This window comes from Eupeodes corollae, chromosome 3 (assembly GCF_945859685.1).
Source record: "Eupeodes corollae chromosome 3, idEupCoro1.1, whole genome shotgun sequence".
NCBI classification, from domain to species: domain Eukaryota; kingdom Metazoa; phylum Arthropoda; class Insecta; order Diptera; family Syrphidae; genus Eupeodes; species Eupeodes corollae.
In genome coordinates, this window is record NC_079149.1 from 110,745,892 (window position 1) to 110,768,048 (window position 22,157).

The window sequence follows — 22,157 nt, forward strand, 5'->3', positions numbered from 1 at the left end:
CTTTGTATCTGACTCTTAATCCAGTTTTAACCAGACTTTTTCTCCCTAAAGCTAAGTATACATGATTGGAAGAAATTCCAATATTGCAGATTTTTCGCAAAACATTTTACCCAAATATCTATCTGTCGAAGTGACAGAAAAAAAATGTGACAGGCTCCGGCGACACAAGGGACTTGAAAGTGAGGCAAGTTTCTCGAATCTGATTGGCCAGCTGCCAACAATTTGCCTTCCAATCAATTCAACTTTATTGCAAAGTTATTCAAGGCAAATCCCCCTTATTATTAAGTCAAGCCTACTTCTGTCAAAATGACATTAAAACATGTCTTTTCATTCAACTGAAAGCTGAACTTTATTGCTCTATGAATTATTTATTTTCATTTAATGTTTTGTGTAAAAGGGTCTTTTGTAAATTTGGAAAAGAAATAAGTAATAATTCTTTACAGTACAAAACACAAATTTTTCCCACGATTTGACACTCAAAAAAATATAAATTTTGAAACATCATCGTTTCATTTCTGGTTTAGCATTTATTAATTTTTTTGTAAATGGATAAATTAAGACAACACGAACTTTAAGCAATATCATAGTGGTCCATTGTTTTCTTATGAAAAAACTTGAAAATTGCAATCAAATCGAGCAATTGATTTAATTTATTTGAAGTCTTATCAAATTTGACATTTTTCAAAAATCAGTCCAAAGAAATTTCTTGGGCTAAAATTCGTAGGTTGGGGAAATATTTTACTCTCTCGTGAGCGCTCTCTTTTAAGAAAAACTATGAAATTTTTGAGTAGGTACGCGAACAGGATTTAATTAAATTTCGTAATATTGAAACTCATGAATGAAAACTTAAATAATTCTAGGTAACTAGTAGCCTTGGTCAAAATTCACGTTCAAAAAATGAAATTGACTGCAAATGAAGTCCCTCATGTTGTCTGAACCTGCCCATTGTTTTCTAAAGTCTTTCAACGAAAGAAAGAAATATCAAATATTGTCAGCAAATGTTAGCTTGACAGTTATAGAAAATTAGCAATTGTCACCTAATTAGATGCTATTGAAAGGCGTTTGACAATTCTTCCAATATTGGAAGATTTTTCAATCGTGTATACTTAGTTTAAACTTGATAACATTTTTTTTCCTTTAGCTTGATGAAGATCGTTTTCAAGGTCAACTGAAGTTTTGATTATTCCGATGGAGCTACAGCACCAAAAAAAGATTTTAAACTGGAGTTATTTTTTTGACATTTATAAGAATTTTTGTTACAAATTTTGTAAACTTCTTAATTAATACCTAATGCAAAAATCATCGTAGCAATAACAAGTTTGATACATACTTTTTGAACTATTCTGTATTTTTGTGCATAGTATATTTAGAACATTCTCTTCCTCACGCCACTTCATGAAATTTCGTTCAACAAGTCGTGTTTTTCTTGACAAATTTCAAAGGTAGAAACTCAGAGCTTTTTATAAAGCCCCGATGTGACTATTTTTAACTATAAGATACAGCATTTTGAATAATCTTCAAAAATTCCAAAAAATTTGTTCTGTTTCGCATAATTTTACCAGCGTAGTGTGTAACCAATAAGTTTGAAGACATTTCGACCATAAAATGCTGCGGTTTGTGGTGATATACGGCGTTATTAATTCAGGGGCAAACAGCATTGTTGATCTTACCTTTTAACCTTGTAAAAAACTAACATTATTTAAAATAAAAAAATATTTTCTCATTTCGTTAAACACAAACTAATAGACTTTTCAATTCCTTTTCGTATTTATATTATTTATTATAATGACTTATTATTTTTTGTTTTAATTTTAACAAACATGATAAATTTAACAATATTTAAATAAATTTAAAAAACATTTAAGCTTAAACATAACATGATTGGCATAACATACAATTCAAATAAATATACATAGGCGTATGTAGGGTATGAAGGTACATTTAATAAGACAAAATCTATAACAATATGTATTTATGAATTTCTATTAATTAATTAATTTTCAGTTTTGGTACATATAAATAAGTATAAAATTTATCACAGAAATTTAAAAATAAGAAAACTACAATGACCACCGAATAAGAAAATTTATCAAAATAATTTTAAACAATTGAAAATCATAGCCATACTTAAAATAATCGAAGCGTTTATTGTTAAATCTATTGTCTTCTTTGCACTATTTGCTAAAGTTGTAAATATTGAAACTTTTGTCCAATCGCTCAAACCCGCCAAATTCATACAAGCAGCTCTCATGTAATAAGTGGTATTTCTGTCGAGGCCTTTTACTATGAATCGAACTCCTGCAATAAATAAAAGACGATTCAAGACTGTTAAAAACATGTTCTTACTTAAGTACAAAAGAAGATTAATATAATTGTCTACCAATAAAATAATAATAACTCACAATCTTCGGTATTCACGTACTCACCTCTTACAAAATTAAAATCTGTCCTCTCAGCAAAACTCCAATTCCCGGCCGCATACTTAAAATTATTCTCCGACATATACTCCACTCTATAGCCTATTGTGTTCATATTCTCCGGAATATCCGTATACTTCACCGATCGGATATCCAATTCAAATGAATCCGAATAAACTCGTCGCAATTGAAATTTCGATGGTGCAACTGGCTTATGTCCTTTTTTAAGTCGAATCGTACGTTCCAGATGTCCCAGCGGATTTGCAACTTTGCATTTATATTCACCAAATTGATTTTCATTCCTAACATTTATTTCCAAAACCGAACTATACAATTCATAATATATTCTATAATCGGATTTGATGTTGCTGCTGATTGCCTTGCTGTCATAAATCCAAGTAAAAGATGCTGGAGGTTCGGCTACAGCTTCGCATGATAAATTAACAAAGCCACCCAAATAGGCATAGTAATTATTTATTGTCTCGTTGCTGGACCATTGGGGTTTTTCTTTATATGGCGAATTAATTTTTTGGAAAACATAGAAATAAAAGATTGCGTGTTAATGTAATTTAGCGCAGAGGACATTTTTGGTATAATTTAATAAAGCACCTACGTACGTACAAAACATTCATGAATATGGAACAGGTTATTTATTAGGTCCTTTGTGATTCAATGTATATAATTTAGTATATTAGGGATACAATTTGTTATTGTTTAATAAAATAGTCTAAGCGGTAGGTCATTATGTTAGAGAATTTAATGCCACTCGATTTGGCCAAGACAACAAAAATACAGGGTGGCACATAAATTGTGTTACAACAGAAACAAAACATAATAACTTTTTTGTTTTCTGTGTGTGTAATCGGATTATTTTGTAGGTTACTACGTATTTAGATTTGTTATTGAAATTCCTTCTTGGAATAACGAAATGGGGATTAGCAATCCATCATTTCCATCTGAAGGGATTTCAGGGCAGTAATTCCTCAAGTAGATGATATTTTGAGGCTGCTTAACATGTTTAACGAATTTGAGAGCACCACATGAAGACCGCACCATAAAAGTTCCTTTTTTCGGGTTCAAAGCATAATCAAGGCCATCGTCAACCAAGCTTTTCGAAACAAAATTTATCCGCACAAATGAGATTCAGTGATGGGTCATTACAAGGGGTAATTCATGATAACCCAAACTTATTTCTGTACAAATACAATTACAAGTTAAACAATTTGGTTTTGACTATTAACATTTAAAGTTGCAAACAAATGATTGATTAGGCCAAAGTTAAAAGGATAAAAACTGGATAAAAAGATTATTTATATCTGATAAAGGTTCAATTTGAGCTGTAAAAATACCTTAACTAAACTGCTTCCAGAGTGATTTGCTAGTACCTAATATGTAGGTAGTGTTTAATATCTAAATTAAATTTCTAGCAACTGACCACAAGCTTTATTGGATATAGCGGCAACGCAGTTATATAAGTCAAGAAAGAAGTATTCCCAATTAAACTCATACATTTGACTGAATGACCTTTCAATGTTTTGTTTTTAAATTACAGTCTACTGAAAAGTTATTCAAGAAAGAGTCAAGTCAAATTGGGATGGTTTAGACAACATAAGGGACTTCATCTGCAGTCTAATGCATTCTTTGAACGCTCCACCAAAAGCGACTAGTTAATTTCAAATTTGGACTTATGACATAAGCAGATTTAACTTGATAGTAAGGTAGATTGGCAGGTTCATAAAACATTAGGGACTTCATTTGCAGTCAACTGCATTCTCTGAACGTACATTTTGACCAAGGCAACTAGTTAGTTCTTCAACTGTTTATCTTTAAACTTAGAACTTTACTTCACTAATTTCTTCCTTCAGTTCATTGTACAAAAACTACCAAAAAAATTATTGTCTGCAAAACACTCCTCATGCAAGCTACAAATTCATTACGTTTTGTATTGTGTATTGTAGAAAAATATAACTTATTTTCTTCCAATTTGACAAGGAATCCTTTTACAAAAAAGATTAAATGTAATTGTGCAGAAAATAAATAATTTATGGAGTAATAAATTTCAGCTTTCAGTTGAATTAAATAACATCACCAATTGTCATTGTCACATAAAGTTCACTTGACTTGATAGTTAGGGATATTTTTCTTGACTAACTTTCCAGTCAACTTTCCAATAAGGTTGTCTTAATTGGAAAGCAATTTGTTGGCAGCAAGCCAATCAGCTACTAGAAACTTGCATTACTTTCAAGTCCCTTATGTCGCCTGAACCTGCCTATTTATTTGATTAATTTTCCAGGCAATTTTTGAAAGCTGGTCAATCAGATTTTGGGTAGGTTCAGAAAACATAAGGGACTTCATTTGCAGTCACATCCGTTTTTTTAATGTAAATTTAGATCAAGTCCACTTGTTAGTATTTAAAGTGTCATAAATTTAAAACTTTGAACTGATCGTGCAGAAACTACAAAAAACATAATTGCCTACAAAACACTCCTCAGAAAAGCTACAACTCTATTTGGAGCTGTATTTTATATTTAAAAAAAAGTATTTCTTATTCTTTTTCCAATTTGACAAGGAACCCTTCCACATCTAATGAAAGTCAATTTTTTGGCAGATGGTAGAAACTTGCCTTACTTTCAAGTCCCTTAAGTCGCCTGAACCTGTCCAATGTGTCAAAATAAAAAAAAAATTGTGTGAATTAAGTTGGAAATTTTTTTTTTTGATTTTGTTTCTAAGTCAATTGTTGTGTTCGAGGTTTTGTCTAGATCAGAACAGCACAGTTTCGAGAGAAACGTCAGATCAAGTTAGAACAGTCAGTTAAACGTCAGTTGTCAAAAAAAAAAACAAATTGCAAATTGTGTGAATTTTTCGTTTCTCGCTTATTTTTTTTTTTTTCATTTTTTGTGTTTTCACTGTGAAAAATATTATTAAAAATTTATTGAAATGGAAAATCAAGTGATTGCTAAGATAATACTAATTTGATGCATTTTTTTCAATTTATTTCATAATTATTTAATTAAACAAATTAAACAAATTGGCAAAATAACTTTAATTTAATTTTTTTAAATTACGAGAAAAAAACCACATAGCATAGCCAAATCAAAACGAAAACAAAAAATGACAACTTCGATTTTGACATTTCTCACGAGTCTGTTCTAACCTGATCTGACTCAAAAGCAAGAACAGAAAATCCTGTTCTAAACTGTTCTAGGTTTGTCAATGAACAGAAAAGTAGAACAGTTCTGCACAGAAAAAACCTCAATGGACAGCAAGAAGCTGTACTTTTCTGTCTAGAACAGCAGCTGTTAATTTTTCCTGTGCTTAGTATACTAGTAATCGTGTCTGGAAGTGGCTGGCAGTAGGCGGTTGCTACACGACGCGGCGCCGCCGCCATTTTGCCGTGACCGTATAATATGACAGCGTATATGCACTTCTTCGCGCCTTTAACAAAATATCGCCGTCCGGTTTTTTGCCGTACGGTCAAAACCGTGTAGTGTGAAACGATCCTTAGTTAATTTTATTAGTTTACTATTAATGGCTCACGGAGAAAATCGTCATGTGTGAAAGAGCTCTAACAATGTTTTATCGTGCTGAAATGCAGAAAAAAACATCGTTTACTAGATTAAAATTTATTACTAATATTCCAAATTTAACTTCAATATAAATAACCTAGCAACAACTACAGTATAGTTTTACCTCGACACTTCCTTTAATTAATTATTATTTTTAATTTTTGATAAAAGCTAAATATTCTTCAATCTTGAAGTACACACAAATGTCAGTTTACAACAACAAAAGAAGTCAAAGACTTGCTAATTTTAAGATTTAACCCTAATTCAAGTCTAAACAATTTTATATTCGGTTTACTTTCAATTCTGGATTTGAAGGCATACTTTTAATTAAATATCATGGACAAAAGTCCAACTTGTCGTGTTCAGAACAAGTGGATCAAAAAATTAATTTCAAGCCAAGTCAATAACATAGCTTCTTTTGAGAGATCTACTTATTTATTTATTATCTCAAATATCTGACTTAAATAAAATTGAGCTTTATAGTCCAGGCTTTTACAGGTTTCTATAGCATTATTTATTGTTTTTTGTTGCTAACAATTCGACCTAATATAAGATTTATAAGAAATTCCTTTTAGTTACAAGTAATAAAAAATATTGTCAAAAGAAATAACATAGATAATATCTATTCCTTTGTCAGACCTTTGTGCACAAAAAATTTAATAAAGAACCTCATATAAGAACAACACAAAAGACGTTATAGGTATACCTATACTATCTTCATACCTGATGCCTGCCAGCATGATTTCATTTTGAAAATCCTCCCATAAAAATAGAAAAACCGAAAACCCTTTTGCTTGTATAGGACCTTACCAATGTACTTTTAATTTATAAAATACTTACTTTGAATTCGAAGTAAAATAGTTTTATCCTGAACATCTGTCACTGTTGCTGATATTTGAAAAGCCCGACAGGTATATTCACCATCGTCCGCCTGAGATACTGATTTAATAAAAAGTCCATCGGACAATTGCTTAAATTTTGTACTTGGAACTGCAAGTGCAAGAAAATTTCATTGAAATCCTTGTTTATTATAGTTTTTCATTCTCTATCGTTTATGGCACAAAAGATAAACTCATATAAAAAGCAGATTGCTATGTATGTACATTTCTTGAGCTCAAAAACTTCAAAAACAAAGGCAAATTCAAATAAAATACATAATGCACAAAACAAACGAAAATATATAACTTTTCAGTAAGCTTTTGAGGAACAAGATGTTTTTCATGTTAATATCTATTAAATACATATACATACTTCAAATGCAAAACAAAAAAGATACAAGACTCTAAGGCTATACGTAGTTGTAAGTCGTAGCACTATGATGGTAGGTAACTCACATTTTATCGGATCACCATTTCTGTACCAAGATATTGTGGGTTTTGGGTCGCCTCTTACTTTGCAAGAAACTGTGGCATCTCTGTTTTCCATCACCGACTGCACTGGTTCCGTTTCCTCAAAGGATATTTTCTCTGATGTGAAAAGAAAATCAGGAGCATGGGTTAGAGTTAGAGCATAGGTTTTTATATCGAAGAAATGTAAATATACATGAGGATTTAAATTTTCGTTTTTGAAACGATGTATAGGTACCATAGTTATAGGAACAACAACATGTAAGTAGTATACTATTTTATAGGAAATAACGTACGATTTACAAGGAGCTGGAAGGACTTTTGATAATAATCATTGTCATTCTCAGAAGTACGGCATGCCCAAGTACCTCTATCGATGACATCGATATGTTCGAAAACTAGTGCCAGCTGGCCTGTAAATACAGAAACAAAAACAAAAAAACAAGAATTGAAATTTTTTTCATGTAATGCAAAAATTCACAGGATGACCAATTTCTAGAGAAAAGTTATGTTTTCAAAATTCGAGATGAAGTTCTATGTTTTCTTTACTATATTTTTCTTTCTGGTTGCAAAAATGAAAATAAGGCAGTTGTGTGTAAAGAAGTTGTGTGGTTTCCCGATCTGGATGCAAGAAGAATAACTCTCTACGTACTTGTGAAACCATTCAATCGGCACAAAATAATGTTCAGGTACATATATGTACGTAAAGTTAGTTATAAAAGGTTTTTCGTAGAAAGTTTGATTTCAAGAACAAGAATTATGTAACTTAAGGTTCAAGAAGCACTTAAGGACCACTGAAGTTCGAACTTTTATATAAAACATTTTATTATGAAGTGAACGAAAGTGGATAGAAAATTCTTAAATCGATGGATTTTTCTATTGGAAAAATAAAATGTTTTTTTTTTTTGTCTTACATCTGTCAAAATGAAGATTTTCTTGTTTTTGCTTTTCCATTGGGCAAAACAAATTGATTTATTTTTGATTTGAATCAAGTTCAGTACATTGCTGTAAGATTTACTTATCAAGAATTTGTACTTAAAATTGTTATCTGCCAGTATGATAAAATGTTTTTTTTTATTTGTTTACTGATATCCGATTATGAAAATTTCGATCGAAATGTTTAAGAACCAAATTCATTTTAACACTTTATACAAAATGATTAAGACTAAAAGACATGAATCTGTTTTTGTCTTGAAATTACAATTTACGAATTTATTTTTCTTGTTGGTGTCAAATTTGTAATTAAAATTGGAAATAATTTTCAAAGCTTAACCAAATTGTTAAAATCGTAACACATGATGATTCGTCAATCATAGCTGATAAACGTTGAGTTTGTGTTGGTTCCAGAAATGGCTTATCTTTTGATCTGCATATTTTATTTTAAATCTGAAACAAATCAATTTTCTGATTCAGGGTCTGAATAACGTTTATCAAACCAAAATTTTTAAAATTTTATTTTATTTTTCAAAAAACTAATAAAAGTTTTTTCAATCATAATGTAATGTTTTACAAATTAATAGTTCGAAAACTGCCATATGGATTTAATACAAGTAGCTCCATCTATGTGTTAACCGATGAACTATTTAGCCATAGTGTGATGATAATAGAAAATAATGAAATCATTTTTAAGAAATTGTTAAAAAAAATAGAGTTAAATAGCTAAACAAAATTTAAAACCACTTTTCAGTGTATTAGATCATTAAAAACAAATATTGCACCATTTACTCCATAACACCCTATATTTTCAATAATTTATTAGGTAAACAGTTACATATGTATGTGCATATATTTCTTACCAGGATTCTCTTCTATATGTACTCGTCCTTTGTAGTTATCTATTTCTATACCCAATGGTCCTTTCCATTGTGGTTTCAAATCTGTGTTATTAGATCTACAAAATATAATGAAGGAAGAATTTACAAAATGGCTGATTTCATCAGATGATGGAGCTAAAGTAAGTACGTTGCTTTGGTCAGTTCCGGATGTTGAAACTGCAAATATAAAAAAAAAAAACACAAACACACACACAAAATAAACAAAGAGAAATTACTATATTTGAAAAAATAAAAGAATATTATGATGTATGATAAAAAATTGTACAATTCCTTTTTGAAGGTAGGTTTCTTGGCATGTTTTCGGATGTTGAAGTTAAATATCTACATAAATACACGTGTATGATACTTCATTCCTATACGTACGTTTCCTTATTCTAACATCATTGCTTTTTCTTTGACGCGCTTACAATGAAGCTAAAAGTTAAAACCTGGAAACAGGATGACTTGTACTCACAATCAGTTTACTCGTAGTTGAAGTCTGGAGATACTTGTTGATGAACAAGATTATATGTAATAAGAATAACAATTGATGTCAGAAACTAAAAATTCGAAATCTAGCACAAGTTCTTCATTAGTTTTCAAACTCTTTTTTAAATATTGAGGAACAGGATGTAACTTTGATGAAGAAATAGCAACACATTTTCAGGGATTGTTTTAATTTCAGGACTTTAAAAATCTTTAAAATTGTTATTGACTTATTGTTGACAATTGTCAACGTTTTTGGTTTACGTAAAATGGTTTTCTGGCACTAACCAGAGGGAGACTTTGTTTAAAAAAAATATATTTATGGTACTTTAATATGTTATTGTTGTACAATAATGATACCTACTAAAGTGATAGAAGGCTTAAATTGCAAAATATGGCACAATTTTAAAATTTAACATTCCTTCTTCTGTTTCCTTACCCTTCTATACAAATCTGCTTTCTTGCTTGTTTAAATACATAGGGAACATTCTGTTAAAAATTCAAACGATATTTCAATCTAAACAAATTAAATACACAAGGCACAACTGGGTTGCGCAAACTTGCTGATGAAAAGTCTATTTGGGTTTGAGTCGAAATACTGTTTGGATCAAAAAACTGTATCTCAAAATAAAAAAGTGCTGACTATTTTTTTACATTATCAAAACAATATTTATTTGCTAGCCTTTTTTACAGCATTTTGAAATACAGAATTTTAAAAACAAAATACTTTTTTTAAGAAAACATCATTATAATTTTTTATTAGCTTTATGTTCTAATATACTCTCTTCAACAATAACATATGCACCTATGATATTTTATATGTCTCTGAAATAATATAAATGGTATTTTCTTTTTATTTTCTCTTTCTAATTTTCTTCTTAGTTAGTCGATCTCTCTCACATTTGTGCATAAATTGTTTCTATCATAATTAACAAGGATTATGATCATTTCATAGCAGTTTCTCCAATATTACAAGAAATACGACGGCTATATTTCCAAGTGAGTTTTTTTTCTATGGACCAACTTATTGACATTCTTAACGGACTGAGTGGTTGGACGAATCTGTTTAAATTTTGCAAACATGCTTTAACTTATAGAAGTAGCTTTTGAGCGGTCATGTATACAGTTATGGCGATTGAGAAATTAATATTTTTTGTGTTTCAAATCACGGCAAAATTGAAAATGTTTTAAAAACGGGAAAGTTTATTTTAAAGATTTTGTGTTTCAGATCACAGCAAATTGATGTTTTAAGTTTCGAATCAATGAAAATGTAAAATCGAAAAAAAAGAAAAAAAAATGAGCTATGCCTACTCATATTTTTTGTGTTACAAATCATGTTAAAATTGTATACATATCTTTAAAGACTTTAAAATCATTCATCTGTTATATTTGAAAATTGTTAAAAAAAAATCACTAAAAAATACAGTTTTTATTCTCTTATACTAAAAACATAACAAAAAAAACTTTCATAATGTTAAACTATTTTTAACTGAAATGTATATCAGGCAGACGCAACAACGCCATGTCCTTAAATTTTTTGCTTTAAATTAATGTAATTTTATTATCGAAATAAAGAATTTAATCTTTTCTAACCCAACCAACAATTGCATCAAATTAATTAGTCAAAATTTCCAGTATTATACAGTATTTTGAAAGTACATCATTTTAAAACACAGTATTTTGAAATACAGAATAATAACCATACAATATTATGACCATACAGTATCGTACAATATCATACAGAAATTTGACCATACAGTATTTTAAAATACAGCATTTCGACCCGCTTCCGTCTGTTGATAAATGTTTCTTATATTTTTAGATTTAAAAAATACCTGCAAAATAAGTTGTTTTTTTCAAAAATGTAAATGCCATTTTATTTCTTTAAAAAAGAAATTGATTTACTAAATTTTGTTTTGACAACCGTTGAAGCAATTGTTTCTTAAATTAATTTTGTATATGAATATATTGTTTTTAAATTCTGTCTTAAAAATATGTACATATGTTTGATAAGCAGTTATTTAGTGCTTCTAAATATACATACATATGTACATTTTACGTAAATTTTCTTGTTTTAAAAAAGCCAAGGCAAGAAAAACAATTTTAAAGAAAATGTAATACAAATCTATCGGTCCATTTTGTAGAAAATTAAATTTTTTGATTTTTGGACAAAAAATTATTATTTTTTGTTTAAAAAAAATAAATGAAAACAACGCCTAACGAATCGGCGAAAAACCTTAAATTCCAAGTTTGAACCAAATGAACACAATGGTTTGGGATGCGGGGACAGACGTACGAAATCGTGGGACCCACCTTTTTCGACTTCTTTACTATCCTAATGTGTTGTTAGATTATTTTTCAAACCTTCTTCGGTAAATTAGAGTGCACTTAATTTGCTGTAAACATTTTTCTACACTATACATATGTAAAGAATTTCTTCAATTTCTGACTACCCGCTGAAAGCTACACATTTTAATCGGTCTTGTTTCCCAAATTAAAAATGTTGATTTATCTTTTGAGAGCCGATTTATTCCAAATATCTTACGAACCTAGAATTGAAGCTGTTTTGTTATTGTTGATTTACACAATGTGGCGTCATACGAAATTGGTAAAAAATTAAACTGGAATATAATTTTATAAATTATTTTTTTTTTTCAACAAAAAACCATTTGGCATTATTTCAATTAACAAATACAAAATTACAACAAACTAGTGAAATTGATTTTGGATTTAAATATCTTGAAAAAAATACATACATAAATATATTAACTTCAATCTTATTCCAATTTATACTTTGGTAAATTTATTTACAAAAATTCAATTCGAGAACATTTTATACAAAAGAAATTAAGCTATATTTCGGCCAAAATTTCCAACTTCAACTTTATTGATTGCATTCTTTTTAAAGTTCTTTAAGTACACATTTTAAGTACTATGAAAACTTTTGTTACCCAAGTTATCGGAGTGGTTTTCTCTCTAAATATTGAAATTACTGAACGAAATTTGATTAAAACAGAAGTGGCAGGCATACATTTCTTTCGGTTATTATATTTTATTTATGTTAAAATGTATATTAAATTTTAACTTGAGTTTTCACGCAATGATGTAAAACACTGGATGAGTTAACCATTAAATGAATGAACTGATAAATTTTGTATGAAAACAAAATTTACACAATTTGGTTGAAATTCTCTAAGGATTTTGTAGAATAAAATTTTCCAATTTTGTATATTAATTTTAAACAAATTTTATTGTCGCCTTTATTAACATGAATTTCACTTTTGTTAAACAAATTATCATTTTTTTTTCTGAATCGTTTTAAAACTAGTAAATCATTAAATGCAATTCGTTCATATTATTTCAACATGTTCCTAATTTTTGGCATCATTCAATATTCAGTTCTTAAAATTTGGTACGAGTTTATACAAATCAAGATAATTTTTGATAGCGCAATAAACAAATTCTGTAAATGAAATTTTTGACGTTTAACGAACAGCTGATTTAATTACACTGTATTTAACAAATTGGACTAAAGAGGGCTTCACGCAAGCTTTTGCTCTTTTGTTTTATTAATGTTAACACCCTGCTTAATTGATAGGTGGTTAAACATAAAAACAAACATTGAACAAAAAAAAATAATGAAACGCATTTTCATTTTCATTACATCTATTTAATTCATAGTTAATAATAGTCTAACATGGACATTCAAACTGACAATTAATATTTCCCCAGAAACGTTTTTATGAAATTTGAAACACAAAAATGTCTATTTAAACTTTAATTAAAATAAAAGGGAATATGTTTGCGCATTATAAGAACCCTCGAATCTCAGAGTTTATGACAGACGACAAAGACGAGGACGACAGCCATGTGGACGCTTAAAGGAAAAAAAAATCTACAATCTCTCATCCTGAATAATATAATATTGTTGTTGGTAAAACATAATAATAAAGAATTGAAGCCCTTGGGTCATGGGTTGAAATAATTTTTTTTAATTAATTCTTTTTCATTTTAAAACACAAAAACCTACTTTAAATTGCGCCTACGTATTTATCGGGGCAAATTTATTTTAATTGCAATTTGGCTTACATTTACATACACACATGTAACTTATACGATTGTATGTTATTTAAATTTACAGACAAAATTTAATAAAATATACAAACAAGTATACACGTCAACCATGAATTAATATAATAATATAATAAAAATATAATAACGGAAAATGTTGTTTATGTTATTTCCGATGATAAACACATTACAATAAATAATTCAGCTTCATAGAGGTTGTTTTTAGTTGTAAAAGTAAAGCTAATTATAAAACTGGTCAATCCGCAATTCTTTTTTTTTATAAATAACATATTCGTATAAAAAAAATTAATAAATATTGGCTCAAAAATAAACAATGGGACGGTCAAGATACTGCACCGAAGCAATTCGAAAACGTATTCAAAAACTGCCTTTGGAGAGAAAAACCTACCAAAATATTCCAGACATCCTAGGCTGTTAGCAAAAATGGTCAGTAACGTCTTAAAATGGCAAAATAAACCGAAAACGTGAGAACCAAAAAGGATGACTACTGAAAGAACTGACAGAACTGACACTATTAAAACAGTGAAGCATGGTGGAGGGAAAATAATCCCATCGGGGTATAAGAGATGCAACCGATTATGTAAAAATTCTCGAGGAAGTTATGTTACCCTATGCTGAAGTGGAAATGCCGTTAGTTTGGGTATACCAACAAGACTATGACCCAAAGCATACGTCAAAAAAGGCAAAATCATGATTTGAGCAGAAGTTATCCGTTATGGAGTGGCCCGCTCAATCCTCCGACCTTAGCCCCATCGAAAATTTGTGGCAAGATGTTAAGAACGCAGTTCATAAAGCTAAACTCAAGAATTCGAAAAAATTGTTTGAAGCAGTGTGTGATTCTTGGAACGCAATACCAGTAGAGAGGTGTCAGGTTTTAGTGGACTCCATGCCACGTACATAGATGCCAAGCATCATAAAAAACAATGGTTATGCAACAAAGTACTAATTGTAAGCTAACATTATTTGCCTTTTTATTTTATTTGGAGAGCACTGCTTTTTTATGAACACAACTGTACTTTGTTATTGGTATATAACAGCACTATGGTAATGGTAAATAAAATTTAAAAAAAAAACTCTTTTTCAAAACTCTGTAAGGCAATCGCTGCAAAATTTTAAACAATACAAGTGTTTTGTTGGGAAATCTATCCATAGTAAAGTAGGATTTTACACGAATAACAAAAACAATATCCACAGTAAGAATAACATCGATAAAAGTTAGAGTAGAATCTCACTATGGATAGGTTTTTGACATTTATACGAGACTCAAATGCATCTTATGTGATTTCGTTCTCAAATGTTGGTACGATTGATATTGCATTTGTATCTCGATGGCTGTGTTCGTTGAGTAGATCTGCATTTGGAATCATGTATGTTTTAAATTGATATTATTTAGTTTTGTTAGTGAAAATGAACTAACTGGGGTTATTTTGCAAGAAAAAACAATAGAAAAGATATTTATGTTTTGCTATGTTTCCAAAAAAGGTTTATCTCAGTTTAGAATAGATAAATCTCAACTCGATTCAGGTATATAAAGAATTGAGGAGAGCTTCAAGCTCGCTTCAACACCACATGTTAATGTAGTAGTCTACGAACAAACCCCCTTTTTGAAGTTTTTTATTATTATTTTGACAGATCTTCTTTCAGTTGTACCAAATTTTAAATACAAAAATCTGGCCACTGCGGATCGTTTTGTTGGGAATTTCTCACTTTACTATATATGAAATGCGAACAAAACGCACGTATTAATGCATATTAGTAGGTTACTAGCTTAGATACGGTAATTATTAATGACAAGGCAAGGACCATTTGAGTTTTTTTTTTAATTCACACATTTGGTCTCAGAAAGTATTTAAATTTATTTTAATTCACACAAAATTTAAACAAAACTTTAGATACTAAAAATTGTTTTTTAAGATCAATTTATATATTAGAGGTCAGTTAATAGAATAACGAACAAATTATTAGAAAAAGAATGAATAATCGGTTAAGTTTTTTGTTACTAGCCAAATTGTCTCTTAAAGAACTTATAAATGTATACATTCAATTGAAGTCGAAGTTAAATGTGTAGTTGTTTGTCGAAATGTTCGAAATATTAGACCAATTTATTTGATTGTTATTAGTAAATAGAATTTTATTTTTTTAAGAAACTGGCGATTTTCATTTTACCATAACTCTACCTGCAAAAACATAATTTTGGCAGTGCTAAAAAAATACTAAATAGCAATAATATTTTTTGTTCGTAATATTCTGAAACTGAAAATTGAATATTTTTGATTTGTCTTATTTATTTACAAATATGTTAGTTGAATTATTTGTACTCATACAAATTCTGTGTAAAGTCATAGTGTCTAAAATAAAATTTCATTGAAGTCGATGGAATTATTAGTTTGTCAAATACTTGGGACGAACCAAAAATTCAGCTCAAACTTGAAAATTAAGGTTTTGAGTAGATTCGCGTTAAGCGTGTTTTTTACCATATCAATTTAAAAAAAGGTGAACATTTTGGTTAACCCTAAATATCTCAAAACCGCTAGAGACTTGAATTAAATTTTATATAATTAATTGTACCGTGATACCAAACAATTATATTTTTTGAAAAAAATCCAATGGACGTTTTTTTTATAAATTAAAAAAACTGAAAAAAATGCGTCGCCTCGAAAAAAAAATATTTTTATCTCCAAACCAATTTTGTACAAAGAAAAATAACGTTTTTAACATCTGGTAAGATTTTGAGAAAAATCGAATTAACAGTTTTTTTTTATAAAAAATAAAAACCTAAAAACCATTACTCAAAGTTGGTAAAAATTGAATTTCGACTCAAATATTTTTTCAAAAATTTGAGATTATGGCTTCCTACTAATTTTTACTTATTAGAAATATGGTTTTCAACATTCTGCAAAATGTTGAGAAAAATCGAAATCACAGTTTTTTTTACAAAAAATAAAAACCTAAACAAGAAAATTAATAAAAGTTGGTTAAAATTGAAATTCGACTCAAATATCTTTTCAAAACTAAGAGATATTGGCTTTAATCTACTTTTATAATTTAAAAAATATTGTTGTCAACATTCTTTTAAATTTTGAAAAATCGAACTAACAGTTTTTTACAAAAAATAAAAACATAAAAAAACAATACCAAAACTTGGAAAAAATTTCCTTTCGACTCAAATAGTTCTTCCAAAATTAAAAATATTGTCTTTAAACTTTTTTTATTTCACAGAAAATATTGCTTTTGATATTCAGTAGTTTTTTTTAAGAAAAATCCTACAGTCCGTTTTTTCACAAAAAAATGAAATCTACAAGAAATAGTACGCAAATTTGGTAAAAATTGATGTTCGGTTCTTGAAATCTCTCAAATTAATTTCATTCATCCAATTTTTAAAAATTTAAGAAATGCTACTTGAATTGGTAAAAATTTGTTTTCGATAAAAAATCTATAACAAAATAAGATTTTCAAACCAAATTATTTCCTTATACGAAAAAATATGGTTGGTAGTTTTAAAATTTTTAAGAATAATTTAACCAACAACTTTTGTAACCCAACCCTACAAACTTTTAAGCAAGACAAGTCGACAGACGCGACGGGATGGGAAGTTATCAGTGTGAGTGGCATCCCAGGCTCTTTTTTTAATACCAAAATTACAAATTTTGTTGTTAAAAAATCTAAAATTCGAACTTTCTCAGAAACGAATTTTATTTTATCTAACATTTTTTTTCTCGAATTGGCTTCTATCAACCAAAAATGTCGTTATTTTTTTTATTTTTAAAAAATATCACATTTTTTTCAAATGCGATATCTCAGATAATTTAAATTAAAATGTAAAATGTTTATTTATATAATTTTGTAAGCACTAAATAACGGCATATCAAAAATATTTTTAAGACAACATTTTTATATATAAAAAAGACTTTTTAGGCTTTTACATAAAGTAAACCAAATATATTTAAACAGGCTCTTTGAATACATAATGAAGCGTTTTATTCTAAAAGATGTATATATTTAAAAAAAATCGCATTGAATGATTGAAAGATTTTGATTGTTATTATAAGTTAAAAAAAAGTTCATTTGAATTCCATACATTTTTTAGATATAAACGTTTAACAAATTGATTGAGATTCTAAAGATCTTCATAAAACGAGAAACATTAATCGAAAAAATAAATCGATTTCAATACCATCCAATCGAAACTGAAAGTACAAAGGCAAAGGTTTTTGATGAATTGTTTAGCAATATTTAAAACAATATTATAACTATAATTTAGTTATTCTACATACTAACGTTTAATGCCTTAAATATTTAACAAAAACCGAGTAAATTTCTTTATTTTTTCGCTTATGAAGATTGTTTTTTGAAAACCTTAATTCGTACAATCTTTTTTATATTTAAACACAAAAACATTTGTATTTATTCTACAATATGTAAGCGAACAAAAAAAGAAAATATCGAATTGATAGAATGAATTTCAAAATAAAAACAATATTCACTTAAAAAGGACAATATAGATGAATTTAAATGAAAAATAAATATTTTTCATAGGTTCGATACTTTCTGTATTTCAACAGCTTAAATACTTAGAAATATGAAATTCTCTTCAAACTTGAAATTCAAAAGATTTGCTCATATTACAAAAGAGTAGGTGGGTTGAGTAAGTTTTAATCTCTTTTAAAAGTTGTTATAAGTGTTTTAATATTTACTTTCCTGTTAAATATATATAAGTAACTATACATGTACATAGACTTCAAGTTGAGCTATAACAACATGTTCGTTCTTTGCGAACCTTTAAGTTTTTTAAGGGGCTGGGTAGTAAAATCAATAATTATAGTTTGAAAAGTATGCTTTATTATAGATAACAACCAAAGACATTTTTTTTAACTTTTAAAGTTTTTGTGGCTGAAATCGGATTACAGAAGCAATTAAATTGAAATCTTGAGACTTTAACTTACACTGTCAAAAATATATATAAATACACGAAAAGTAGACGTTTTTAAAAAACATTTTTGGTTGTAATGAATTTTTTTCATATCAGGAATAATTTGTTAAATTATATTATATTGCATAACTGGGCCAACAAATTAAGTTATTTTTTAAGCTAGTACATTGAACTTAATGTATGCTCTGAAACTGTAGACAATTTTTGAAAATCCAAAAACAAATAATTGAAAAATTTTACCAATAATTTTGCTCTCACTGTGCTCAAAATTAAAAATTAGTTAAGTTTAAAAATATACCTACAAAAATGTATGTATTTTATTCAAAATATTAAATGAAATTAGTATGCAGTTTATTAAAATAAAACCACATCAAAATTTACAAAAATAGTTCCTTTTAATTTTGATATTAAATAATGCACAACAATATTTTGAAAAGAAAAAAATACATTCAAAATTCTAAATATTAAATGGTTATAGCAAAAAATAAAAACGAATTTTACCGAAAAAAGGAAACTTGAAAAGCAATAAATTTGCTACTCTCCTGCCATAAAGTCAATTTTTGTTTCATAAAATATTGAAATAACTTTTAGTTGTATGAGTAAAGTTTTATCGTGAAAAGTTATCTCTTTACACATTACAGTCATTACTTTTGAGGGCAAACAAATAAAACAAAATTGTTAAATAGGCAAAAAAGCCGAATAAACTATTATATTACAAAAATTTGTATCTATCACAAAGATTCAATAAATCAAAAGGTCTAATACACTATCTTAATACAAATGATTTTAGATTTTTTCGCAAACAAAAGCCATATCATTCTTTTCCTCGATGAGTCATTAAAACATTTATGTCGAATTCAAATTTGAATAAAATTGAGTTTTTAACCATTCCAAAGTAACTTCAGATTTTTAAAATTTCCTTACAAATATTTATTTCCCCAAATCAATGAGAGGATTACACAAACAAAAACCTAACATAAATTTTTTTAAAGGAGTCATATTGTAAAATGTATGTCGAATCAGATTCCAATTTTTGTCGATTAAACCTTTAATAAAAATATGTATTTTATTTTATTGATACTTGCGAGGAAGTAACATATTTTTCCTTTGAGAACATTAAAACATATGAAGTTAGAGTTGATAAAATATTAGGACTCCATTTCATTTATTAGAACTCAGGATTGTCTAATGGTGGTTGGAAAATTAAAGTTGTTTTTGACCCTTTTAACTTTTGTAATTTTTACTTATTTATAAAAAAAAGTCTTACCAATGACTATAAGAAAAACGAAGGCTATAAGTCGTTGTAAAATATCCATATTTGTATGATTATATTCCATGAAAAGTAAGTAATCCTTTAAGTTTTTTTTCTCATTAAATCATGAAAATTTTAATTGAACTTCTAGCTTTATATTACATATATGTATTGATATCAGCCTTTTTTCAACTTTTAAATTTTCTTCACAACTTTTTTGTTTTAACTTAAAAAATATAAATTATTTAAGTTGAATTGGCACCATGAATAAATATTTTCGAGTAACGAGAGAATTTTAATTCCACTGGCCGGCTTGTTATCATTCCTTCTTTGTATTTGAATTTCTCTTAATCATCGTCACAGTAATTTCTTTTTTTTTGTTTTAGCTTAAAAAATACGCAAAGCACATTTCAAAAAGAATGACATCATTTCGCACACATTACTTAACTTAAGGACGAATATAAAAACTATATCGCATTATATTAAGCTTGCCAAAAAAGTAAAATTGAAGACAAAAAAAAAAGCTTCAGAACTTATAAGGACCAAAGAATGATGGTAAAAACTCCGCCAAGAATATTCGCAATCGCATATACAACACGCCAAAAGAAACTTAATTTATTATCACGTGAACTAGTTTACATTGCTATCATAATATGCGGAGGTTTTTGTAAGGGAAGATGGAGTATTTAATCGGAACGTTTAAAGTATCTCGAATCTGAATCACACTGAAAGGACATCGTAATGAAGTATTCTTAGCATCCGGTAGATTCATGTATTTTAGAATTTAATAATTCGAGTATCGAAGAGAGTGTAAGGATAATGTTGCCTAAACATGTGAAAGTGTTGAGTAAGTTTTTGTTGAGTCAGCAAAGGATTTTCGAAAAATAAAAATTTCGAAGTATAAATGATTTTAGCTTTTGTGGTGGAATAGAGTTGGGCTAGGATACTGGTGAATTTTTATAAAACTGTTATAATTTTCTATTTCCGGTTAATAATACGGTCCCACTCTTAAAAGACTTTTGAGTGATTTTTGAAGTAAAGCTTGAGCAAGTTTTTTTTTACCACGTAAAGCCTTTAAAGTTCAAAAGCTTTTAAAAAAAAGTTGTGGATGTTGGTTTGAGTATTTGCTAATGTTTAAGGGTTCTAAATGATTTATTTTGAAATGTTTAAGATTTAAAGTTCTAAGATAGAGGCAGCCATTGTTGCAAAGTAAAACAAAATCCAAAAGTGATGTTAACTATACAAATAAATGAATAAATTAGGTGGCGCAACAGTCCATGAAGAGGGCCTAGTGACTTACAACTCTCAACCATTCCTGTGTGCGAGTTATGTTATTATGGATGGAAGGGACCTACAGTTTATATGCCGAATCCGAACGGGTAATTTGAGAAAGCACTTTTTCATTAAAAAAAAATACTCTTGGAGCATTTGTCAATTCCTCGCAAAAGGCAGAACCCGTGAAAAAAAGTTAGGTGGCACAGGCAGGGATTGAATCCAAGACCCTTTGCATGACAGTCCAACGCACTAACCATCACGATACGGGTACTACTAACTATACATGCCGAATATTTTTGTGAACGGTTGTATAGCTAAAAATTACCCTTTATTGATTTGAGAGATAACTTGTACTTCTCCAAAGAGCGCATCTAACAAGACGCTTTGGAAATTAACTACTTACTAGCGAAAAAGGCTTTAAGAATAACCTTTTATGATTTATAAGAATTGTTTTCGGGAGCAATAATTGCAATTGTTAGACTGGTCGGCAAGGTTTTGCAATTGGAAATTATATTATATATTTTCGAAGGGCTTCGATGGGTGAATCCTACTCTAAAACAACTACTATTTTTTCTTTTCATTAAAACTGATGATGATTTTCCAATGTATCTCTATCATAAAACTTGCTTAATATTTTTAGTATTTCATAAAATGTTTGAAAAATCTGAATTAGTTATTATAGTCTAGAAATTCTATCAAAAATAAAACCGGAACCGGATGGACAGAGGATGACATTCTAAGCAACACGTCAATAGTCCCCCCAAATGTCACTATTGGCTTTTTATAAAATGACATTTTAAGGGGGTTGCTGGGTGTTGGGGTAGATACAAAAAAATGAAATATTCACTTCAACATAATCAAAAAATATGATACATGATTTGTTCTATCTGTTTATCGTCTTGAATCGATTGTGAAGCATTAGCAATGAAAAAAAAGATGTTAAAACACAAGATATTGGTGGAAGTTATGATCACCTCTT

The 22,157-nt window shown here is 28.6% G+C and overlaps 1 protein-coding gene across 1 annotated transcript; it reads right to left on the bottom strand.

The window, feature by feature from the left end:
- Positions 1-1,881: 1,881 nt before the first annotated feature.
- Positions 1,882-20,606, bottom strand: LOC129950890 (neural cell adhesion molecule 2). The gene is made up of 7 exons (XM_056062822.1): positions 19,919-20,606; positions 9,126-9,320; positions 7,626-7,742; positions 7,318-7,449; positions 6,824-6,973; positions 2,427-2,924; positions 1,882-2,298 (listed from the first exon to the last, which is right to left on the bottom strand). The coding sequence occupies exons 1-7, from the start codon at positions 19,986-19,988 to the stop codon at positions 2,090-2,092; spliced, it is 1,371 nt and encodes a 456-aa protein (XP_055918797.1). The 5' UTR covers positions 19,989-20,606; the 3' UTR covers positions 1,882-2,089.
- Positions 20,607-22,157: the final 1,551 nt, after the last annotated feature.

Bases quoted from the DNA above. Each gene is read 5' to 3' on its own strand.
- LOC129950890 (XM_056062822.1), bottom strand. From the start codon at position 19,988: ATGGAATATAATCATACAAATATGGATATTTTACAACGACTTATAGCC. The intron at 7,450-7,625 runs GTACGTTATTTC...TTTTCACATCAG, and splicing joins CTTCCAGCTCCTTGTAAATC to AGAAAATATCCTTTGAGGAA. The intron at 6,974-7,317 runs GTGAGTTACCTA...TTGCACTTGCAG, and splicing joins AAATGGTGATCCGATAAAAT to TTCCAAGTACAAAATTTAAG.